Here is a 10,491-nt window from a genome sequence, read left to right on the forward strand (position 1 = left end):
ACATCATTTATTTTAAAATTTTCTCTATATAAAAAAATTATTAATAATATATTAGATAGATATATATATAGTAAGGATTGGGCCGGATTGGATTAACTCGAAACTCTCATGATCAAGGATCAATCCACACAGTATTAATCCAGGAATTCTAATATCAATGACCGATCCAGTCTCCCTAGAAACAGACCAGAACCGACAAGTTGGGCCGGTCCAGGTCGGTCCAGGTCGGTCCAGGGTTGATCGTGGGACCGATGCTCATCCTTACTTCCAGGCTTCCACGTAATCAAATGGGTCCCGCCATCCCAGGCAAACCTCATTTCCCCTAATCACCACCTGCTACTTCTCCTCCTCCTTTCTCCTTCCGACTCCGGATTCCCCTGGAAACCCTAACGGAAACTCCGATTCGCAGAGCACGCGCGGTGGGGGCCCGATAATGTCGGTGGACGCCTCCCCGACCGATCGCTTCAAGCAATTCCGGCCGCCCAGCCCCGCCAGCAACGGCAACGGCAACGGCGCCCTCTCGGCGGCCTCCCCAGCGCCGGCCCGGGCGGCCCACCGGCTCCGCCTGAACCCGACCGATCATCACGAGCCGGACAGCTACGAGGACCTGCAGAGCCAGCTCGACTTCAGCCCCATGCTCTTCAGCTCCCTGGAGCGTTACCTGCCTCCCCCGCTCCTGGCCCTCTCCCGCGACGCCAAGGTCGACTACATGCGCGACATCCTCCTCCGGTACTCCCCCGAGGGCGAACGCACGCGCGTGAGTGCTCTCTCCCTCCCCGTAGCAGCAGAACGTCGATTCCGGGACGAGATTGCTAATGCAATGCATGATCATGTGGCGGCCGTTGAGTATCGCGGCGTTTCGTATGCTTGTTTGAAAGCTTTGATCCTAAATGTGCCGGTCTTGTCCCGTGATTTAGTCTTCGATAATTCGAAAGATCGAGGTTTTGAGGGAGGGGCTGGAGAGAGTATTATTCAGATCCTGAGAATGAGCTGCGTGTTTTTGTGCGGTCCTCTTTGTCGTTTCAGTTTCTGGCTTGACTATTTTGGTTTTCACGGAGTTGTTGCAGTTTACAGTTGTACTAATCTTTGACAGGTCCTAAGGCATCGAGAATACAGGCAGAAGATTCTAGCTAACTATAAGGTAACCTTTCATGCAAATATAGCTATTTCAATATCTTTACTTTGACAGCAGGTGAAGGTTTGAACTCCTTTGTTATGAGAAGAAGCCATATAGCACCACGCTCATGTATATGTGATGTTCAAAAGGACACTTTGAGTACTGATGCATAACTCTTTCTGCAAGTAAGTAGATGCTATGGGCGTCTCTGTTAACCTTCCCTCATCTCTGTAGCCTCTTCACAGAGAGCTTTACAGCCTGCACGCCGCAAGTTTCTTTGTGCCCTCGTTTCTGAGGGCGTTGAAGGAAAACACGGAAGAGAGTTTTAGAAGTATAATTACTGAACCCTCTCCGGGGATATATGTGTTTGAGATGCTTCAGTCACGGGCCTGTGAAATGTTATTGGACGAGGTATAATTTCACTTTTCTCGCCATTATGTGGCACTCTATTTTCAGCTTGAGTTTAGTAGCTGTGTTGTCTTATCAGGTTCTGATTGCTTAGGTAGAGAACTTTGAGAGATGGGTCCATGACACAAATTTCAGGATCATGCGGCCTAATACGATGAATAGATATGGTGTTGTCCTTGATGACTTTGGTTTGGAGACCATGCTTGCTAGAATGATGGATGACTTCGTTCGTCCCATAGCTAGGGGTAATATGAGCTACATATCCATTATGTGATTTATAGAGGGAGGCTGTGTATGATGTACCCTAGACTTGAAAGCTCTCATTATGTTTTGCAGTTTTCTATCCAGAAGTTGGCGGGTCCACCCTGGATTCTCATCATGGTTTTGTTGTTGAATATGGAATGGATAGGGATGTTGAACTTGGTGGGTAATTCATTTAATCAATCATTATTAATTGTATGGTACCTTATATTTAAATTTTCAAATGATGTGTAGCTGAAAACTTCTCTTTAAATCATTTGGTTTATCGTTTGGCATATTGAAAAGTCTGAACTTGCTGGCGAAAGTCTCAATCCATATGCTTGCCTGATCTTAACTTCTCAAGACTGATTTGCTTTGCAGAACATTTGATTGATCTTTTCAGAAGTTTGATCTAATCCTGGTCTACAAAGCAAATGCAGCCTTCTACTTTTTGTATAATACATTTCAGTTTATTCAAATGTCCAAAATTGGTCTAGCTGTGGTGGTCCCTTTATGCTCAATAATGACTTGCATGACAATTCTTCAATTCTTTTGTAAGATCTTATTTTCAGTCATACCTCTGTTCTCTCTATTAATTAGTTGATCTTTTTTCTGGTATTATCTTACTTGCATCGTGGTACTTTTGCCATTTTCTGTTGCCTGTTCTTGTTTTTCACCTGTTGGTCATTTTCCACCTTTTTCTGAAATTGAAGTTCTGGATTCTTCTTTATAACTCTTAAGTGAAACGACTCTGTTTTTTCAGGTTTCCATGTAGATGACTCTGAAGTCACTTTAAATGTTTGTTTGGGTGAGCAATTTTCGGGTGGAGAATTGTTTTTCGTGGCGTTCGATGTGATAAGCATGTAAACTCAGAGACACAGCAAGAGGTATGCCAACCTGTTATTTTGTTCTTGTGCAGCTATGTTGTTTTATATGTATTGATGAAGTATAGGTTTCTGTTTTGCTGTTCTTAGTAGATTTTTATTTGTTAAGTGCTCATTTACTTCGCTGTTGTTAAATGCTCTTATGCAGGAAAGCTTTGACTATGCCCATACCCCTGGTCATGCAGTTCTTCATCGTGGTCGCCATCGTCATGGTGCTAGAGCCACAACATCCGGACATCGGGCCAACTTAATTTTGTGGTGCAGAAGGTACCTTTCCTTCCATTAGTTTGCCTCACTTCATGATTTGTTCTTCCTACATGAAATTAATTTACACGATTTCCTTTCTTGGAAATACTGGTGTTAATATGCAAGTGATCTACAGCCAAAGCATTGGCATCATTTTTCACAGTGGTCATCTATTTCTCTAATAATGTGCTACCATGAATTATTTTATTTTATTTTTTCATAAAGTTGATACGATCCATTTTAGAGTTGCAAGCCAGTCAAACGACATCTTTACTTACTTGAGCTTCACTGAAGTGTATGTAGTTGGAGCAGCGACGAGTTTCAAAAGACCAATAGCATGTTCGATGCCTTTTTTCTGTGCAAAGGACACATTAATTTATTATAGTTTGTTCAGGATATCTGAGTGAGTTGTTTACGATCAAGTTGAATTTTAGCTCAATCTTGAGTTCAACAGAAACCTAATTTGGATTACTTATCAAATAGAGTCTCTCAAAAGTATGTCGATTACCAAATATCCTTTAAGCCGAACTTAAACATAAGGACAAGCAAATGAGGAATACAAAGATCATATTCCAACCATAATAGAGAAAAAAAATCAAGCATGAGTTGGGTATCAAATGACAAGCTTCTTAAGTTTGAATCCAGTTTAAATGCCATTCGTAAATTCACGTGCCTTCTCTTTCTATTCTATAGATATGCTAACACACATCTTTAGCTAAAGCAAATTTTTAAATTTCATTTGAACATTGAAGATGGTAAGAAATGCATCCTTTCATTACTATATTGCCTCGTGATGGTAAAAGATGGGTAGCTTAGTTTTAATGGAGCTAGAATTTTGCAACCATGTGATGCAATGTTTATGGTTGCTGTTACTGCTGGATTGCCTGACCTGTGTCGAACACCTTCGAAGCAGTTCTGTCTTTCGAGAGCTGAAGAAATATCAGACAGATTTCTCTAGCTGGTGTGGGGAGTGCCTACGCACCAAGAGAGTGAGGCATCAATCGTCACTTGCCAGCACCAAATTGGTATGGTTTAGATTTAAGTGCATGGAAAAGTTAAGATTGATATTTCTTGGTAACAATATGCTGTCTCAAATTGTATTCAGGAGTTGATGAGGAGGGAAAGAAGAGCAGCTTGAGTTATGGAGCTTGCCACCCCTTGTTGGGAACTTGTAAATCAACTGTCGCATTTGTGAATCCAAAGGAGCATCATCCATGATATGGCAATTAATCTCAGCCATCGCTGCCCCTCTGCTGATTTTGGACTGCTTGGAAGCTGTACATAAAAAAGTAATCCAGGTTGAGTACACGAGGGCTTCAAATGTATTTTTTGATGTGTTGCTTGTTCTAGCGAAGGAGGATGTTCCTTGTTTCACCGTGATGGTCGTTTTTCTTTGCTAATTGACATATGATGTCAGATTCGGAGATACTGGTTGTACGATTTTTTTTGGTGAATACAAGAGGCTATATAGCACGAAGGGTAGCCTTAAGATGTCTAGCTCGTATGCGGCTTAGGGGGAAATCTTGCTTCTGAGCGTATTCTACGGCTAAAAGTGGCCGACACATGGTGCACCGGAATAGATCGATGTTACTGGATTTCATTGAGAATACTCCTGAGCAGTGCTGGCTGTGCCAGGTTTATATTTATGTGAATCATGGCTTAGATGTTGAGGAGATCGCATAATCCTAATATAGTCAGCTGTTTGACTTAGTATTTAGATGGGGGCCCTGAAAAATAAAGCGTAACCAAGATTTTTGGCAACAGAAGTGCAAGGTAGAAGTTCAGTCCACTTCGGCTTTGAAATGGAAAAAGATTGATATATGTGGGAGGCAGGAGTTTTAAATTATTCATTTACATGATTGAGTGTGAAAATGTTGTATGGGGCGCTGTTTTTTGGGTTAATATCATGAAAAAATTTGATTTATTTGTGATAAATTTATTCTGAGCTAATTTTTTCACTACTAAAAAACCCAAACTAGTATATATAATAAATTTACTCTAAATTGATTTATGATGAATTTACATTTTATTAGTTTCTATTAAATTTTACTATTAAATTGTTAAGTCAGACAACACATGGGAGTTGACTATTATATTAGTTTGAGATTTTATTCTTTGTTTATCAAAGTTATATCAATTTTGTGGTTTTTGTAATATTAATTTAATTTAACGGATGCACTAATTTGGGTTTTTTACGGTCAAAACAATTAAGTTATGGTAAATTTGTCACAAGTGTACTAATTTGAGATTTTTGTGGTTATTTTGGGTAAATTTGTCATATGTATATCAATTTGAGATTTTTTGTAATAAAAAATTAATTTATGATAAATTTATTAGAAGTATACCAATTTGATGTTTTTATGAAAAAAAAATTAATTTTAAGTAAATTTATCACAAACATACCGATTTGGAGTTTTTTTTTTTTTTATGATATTAACTATTTTTTTTAAGGAAAATCAAGGATTTATAAGACATTTGAAAAATAATTATTTATATTACTTACAAAAATGAATATACGAAAGATATTTTCATTATCTTTAAAAATGTTTAGATACATAATATTATTGATAGTATAATATTATTGATAGTGAAAATATATTTCATTGGCTAATTAAATTATTTCAAACGACGCAAACACTCATTTTTTTAAATATTGAGGATGTTGGCTCCGAGTTTCATTTTCTCATCCTTTCGAATGGTCCGACAGATTTCGGATGCTCGATGTCAGTTAAAGAAATCTCAATAATGTGCGAGGGTGATGGTGCCGTGCAAGCGTCTCCCTTGGACCGTCTTCCCTTCGTTTTTAACTCCTGTTCCCATCTGCGATAGCACATGCTCGGTAAGGATTTGCTACGGATGGATGGACGTTTCTGTGGTACAAGCAACCTGCAACACGAGAAGTCACGACCTTTCGAAAGAGAGTTCCATCAATCGAGTCGGAGCACATCATCTCCATCCCCAGTACGATTAGACAGGCGTGGTTGATTAATCAAGGGAGGGACCGGCGGAGAGTACATCGCCGTCCCTTTCGCTAATTAAAATCCAAGTGGGGCGCGGGAACGTCGGTATCTTTATCCTCTCTGCCTTTTGTTAATCGTGCATTATTGGCGGCAGGAACAGAAGTGTCAAGCGCGTGCGCGTGGGCGAGCGGCCAAGTCGCGCATTGGCGGTTCGAAAGTTGAGGATGCGCACCACTAATTGGCCGGGGGGGGGAAAAGCCTAATCAACGTAATCATCGCGCTTTTCTCCCCCAATAATCTGCATTGAACGAGAACATCCTAGACCACTTCCGACTCTAAGGGTCACGCCATCTTTTTATTATATGCAATTCATTGTGTATATTATAGACCCGTCTTGCTCATTATCCTAGGGAAGACTCCAGAGAGCCCGATTCTCTTCTCAGGGTATCTCTCTTTCTCTAGGGCTTCATGAATTCTTTTTTCTTTTTCTCATCATTGAGAATTGTTCTGAGGGGTGGTTGTTGTACCTATAGAATTTGGCCGCGGATTTTTTTGAATAGCAAAATGGGGAGGGGAAAAGCGCTGCTTAGTTAGGTCGAGTCAAACTGCCTAAGTGACGCTTTAGAACGAGGAAGGTCAAGTCTTTCTATGGTATCGTAAGCATTACCTCAGACCCAAAGAAAATAAAAAGTGGCTGCAACGCTCAAATGAAAAACCAATTTTTTGTGGCCGAGCAATAGATTGGGAAGAAAAGGTTAATTCTATAGATTAGGCTAGGGTGAATCAATTTTATATGAGAGACACTACGATTGTCGATACGATAAAAAATCGTCCAATCAATTTTAAATTCATTGTATAGATGCTAATTTGATTATAATTTTTTTTTTTTGTAATTATGTTATTTAGTTCAAAACTTTTGCGTGAAATTTTAATATGGTTAAATATATCTTCTTCCTTAATAAATTAACTTATTAGAAGAGCGCTGATCCTATAATCTCATCTTTGACGACTTAAGTTGGGCAATACTGCTCTCTAAATGTGGCATCATATTGAATAAATTAAAATATCGGGGATTGCATTGCATATTGAACCTAAGTTTTTTTTTTTGAACATAAACCTAGGTTGAGTTATCATATATGTAAACCTTAAAAAAGTGCACTTTTTTCTCTTGACGGCTGCATATAAATTAAAGCTAATCTCTCTCTCTCTTTTTCTTTTTTTTTTAAATGAAGACAAGTAGCGGGGTCAGTGGTCCCCTGATCTTCCTTGGACGGTGAAGATTCCGCTCTTTTCCTTTTCTTTTTCGTTTTTTTAATCTCCATTTCGCGATATGACTTCAACTAAAGTGTTAATTGGTGCCGGCAGATAATTGTGCCGGAGATCGCGGCAAATCTCAATCTCGGATGTGGTCGTTGTCCCGACTGTCCGATCCCTCACCATCCAACGTCCACTTGCGCCGTTTATTAATTGTGATTACTTATCGCAACCCCTATCATTTTCGCCTTTTTCATTATTTTAATTTTTCCCCATTCTTTTCGTCCTAGTTGGCATATGAACCCCATGGCTGAGTTTGGCTCCACATTTGGGAAAAGTTGTTGAGTGACGTGCAAAGACTTTACGTTAAGTTTTTCTCAAAATGCAAATAGTATTTAGTAAAATTTAATTGAAAAGCATATTTGAAATCAACTTTGGTTTAAATGATGCATGGAAAAAAATTATATTCATAAAGGGCTTAAGTTATAACTTAAATAAAAAAATAAAATAAGAAAAATTGAATCGGCGATGCTTCAAAGATTGCTGACAATTCAAAGATCTTACTTATCAGCGACATGATGCGTTGAGGGTAAAAATAAAATTTCAAAATTTTAATAAAGGCAAAATTAGAAAAAAAAAAATTTATATTCGTACAGGGCTTAAGTTATCAAAGAAATTTTGGGAGGTCCCTCGGCAAATGCAAATGAGGATAAATTGCTAAGTTGTAAAATGCCTCAATTTCCCTCCTCTCTCTCTCTCTTCATTAATTTTTTTCTATTTTCAAAATATCTAATCGAATTTCCTTCCTCTCTATATTTCTCCTGTATCCTAAAAGTAGCAAAGCGGACAAGTTCGACGATTGGTCTGACACTATATACATGGAGACTTTCTCCTGCATTCATTTACAAGAAGAGAAAAAGTAGTAGTCATGCTGGGGGGGGTTGAAGAAGGAGAGATGTTGACTTTATAGTGTAGAAATTATCTTTATTTAAAGTGAGTAGCCGATTCAATCTCAATTACAAGTTAGAAAACTCACTGAGCATAATTAATCAAATTCTCAATAAGAATGCTGAGCCCCGCTGCCCTTTTCGGCGATGGTGGGACGGCAGCAACAAGGGCCTGCCTCATTTGTTTAATTTTTCCTTTTTGATGTTCCTTTTTTAAAAAGAAAAATCAGCATTGTTTACTTCTTAATCTACTTCCATTAAGATTTTAGTTAAAAATTATAATTTGGATCAAGATGACATCCTTTTTGTCTTATGTTTATTGTTTTAGTAAGATCAATGTCATGTATTCACATCATTATTAATCAATTAAGTTGGATGGAGTTAACAAAAAGACTTAATTACTCTTTTTGTAAATTTTAGAGTTTAATCCCATTTCATATAATTAGAAAATACAATAGAAAAGGCCATACATTTGCTTTCTAAATGGATGGTGAGGAAAAGGTCATTCACTTAGCAAAGGGAGCTTATATTCATCATTTCTTTAAGGGTTAGCGGTTTCAAATTTGGTATAGATTTTACATGAAACTTAAAAGAATAGGTTCTTTATTTTTGGGAACCTAAAATTTATTTTGCATATCTTGAAATCTACAACTTATCTTATTACAGATTTAAGGTTCTATATAAGTTCATGATTTAATAGTCATCAATTCTTTACTGATTTATTGATCATAATTTATATATAGACGCAAGAAAAATATGAAATATTAATAAAATAAAAATCTCAATTATATGATAAAAGCTAAGATAAGTGGTTTTCAGATAGTAATGTTATTAAATTATCGTAAGATCATATAAAGATATAGATAAAAAAAAAAACACACAAAAAAATATATCGCTGTAACGTCTTGTGGTTGCTGCTCATCTAATCGTGACCCTCGAGGGCCACACACGAGCGCCTGCTTTGACGCCGCCTCTTCGCCACCTGCGACGTCGGGCACAACCAATCGCATTCGCCGAAACGCCATCAAGTCAGCAACTTGGCCCGACTGACGTGATGAAAGAAAAGAAAAAAAGTACGCCCTGATTAATTAGCAAAAATCACCATCAAACTTTGCAACTTCCTGAGCAACACATGTGTGGCAGCATCGTTATCCACGCATCAGCCCCACCACCCCAAGAAACGAAAATCAACAATTTGCTAACCCAAATTTAAAAATAATTAAAAAAAGAAGAAGAAGAAGCAGTTTTGAATTTTTTTTTTTTTTTCCAAACATTTTTCAAATGGAACGAAAGTGGGCCCCTCCCCCAAAACACAGCACATGCTTTGCTATAATACAGCGCACAGCGCTCTCCCATTCTTTTGGCCCTCCCCAACCCAACCCAACCCAACCCACACGACACGAGCGTCTCTCTTTTTTCTCCTCCATCATCCGGAAACGAGCACTCGAATCGGACGACGGCGATGTTGCAGAGCCAACTCCAGGACGTCGCCTCCGGCTCCATCCCCCTCCTCCTCCTCGCCGTCGTCGCCCGCAGCGTCCGCCACCTCCGCTCCCTCCTCCTCGCCCTCCTCCACTCCCTCCGCCTCTCCAGATCCATCCACCGCGCCGCCTCCGACTCCTCCGTCGACGCCGGCCTCATCGGCTCCGGCCTCGCCGGCCTCATCGTCCTCGCCGACCACCTCAACCAGAACCGCCTCTCCTCCTGCCGCTGCCCCGCCCCCGCCGCCCCCGGCGGTTCTGGCCTCGGCCTCGGGTCGCCCGACTGCGTGGTGTGCCTCTCCGCGATGAGGAGGGCGAGCAGGTGCGCGAGCTCGGGTGCCGCCACGTCTTCCACAAGGCGTGCCTCGACGGGTGGCTCCAGCACCTCAACTTCAACTGCCCGCTCTGCCGGTCCCCGCTGGCGGCGTCCGGCGAGCCCGCGGACGCCGCGGGGAGGCGCGTGGGGGAGAGCTGGTGGAGTGGTTCTCGCTGCGCTGAGCCCACCCCGGCCGGGGGAAGGGGGACCCTTGAATTTTGGGCGGGGGCGGTGGCGATGGGCCACGAGCTTTGACCGTGTCTTGTTGCGCCATCAGTCGTGGCGCAGAAACGGTGACACACTTCTTCTTCCATCTTGCTCTTTTTTCACAGTCCTTTTGACCATCTTTTTTTTTTTTTTAAACCCTTTTCACTGCTAGGGTTGTCTTGACTTTCTTTTTTTTACTTGGTGCTGTTCATATAGGTTTTTGGGCTAGGTCTTTGCCATTTGCAATAATGAGATCGTGATAGAGGGAGAGAGATGCGTATGTAAGATGATGATGATGTCTGGGATTGGCCCTTAGGGTTTTTTGAAGAGCTCCTGCTGTAGGGAAGCTCTTTTTCACTTCGCTGTAAATGTCGACCTTTCCGGAGTTTTAAGAGTGATCTTTAATAAAATGGCATTTACCATTACTTTTA

General features: G+C 40.4%; 2 protein-coding genes across 2 annotated transcripts; both read left to right on the forward strand.

Annotated features, from left to right (window-relative positions):
* The first annotated feature begins 334 nt into the window (after positions 1-334).
* On the forward strand, positions 335-4,387 carry LOC104433166 (2-oxoglutarate and iron-dependent oxygenase domain-containing protein CP2). The gene is given in 10 exon segments (XM_010045830.3): positions 335-757; positions 1,094-1,141; positions 1,352-1,528; positions 1,620-1,770; positions 1,862-1,948; positions 2,529-2,603; positions 2,606-2,652; positions 2,798-2,916; positions 3,809-3,920; positions 4,001-4,387. Coding segments are annotated over 10 exon segments (1,173 nt in total). The 5' UTR covers positions 335-433; the 3' UTR covers positions 4,034-4,387.
* A 5,008-nt stretch (positions 4,388-9,395) lies between these two features.
* LOC104433162 (E3 ubiquitin-protein ligase RHA2A-like) lies at positions 9,396-10,491 on the forward strand. Its single transcript, XM_039305986.1, is given in 3 exon segments — positions 9,396-9,843; positions 9,846-10,146; positions 10,277-10,491. Coding segments are annotated over 2 exon segments (588 nt in total). The 5' UTR covers positions 9,396-9,518; the 3' UTR covers positions 10,109-10,146; positions 10,277-10,491.

The sequence above is a fragment of the Eucalyptus grandis genome, chromosome 2 (genome assembly GCF_016545825.1).
Source record: "Eucalyptus grandis isolate ANBG69807.140 chromosome 2, ASM1654582v1, whole genome shotgun sequence".
Taxonomy (NCBI): Eukaryota; Viridiplantae; Streptophyta; class Magnoliopsida; order Myrtales; family Myrtaceae; genus Eucalyptus; species Eucalyptus grandis.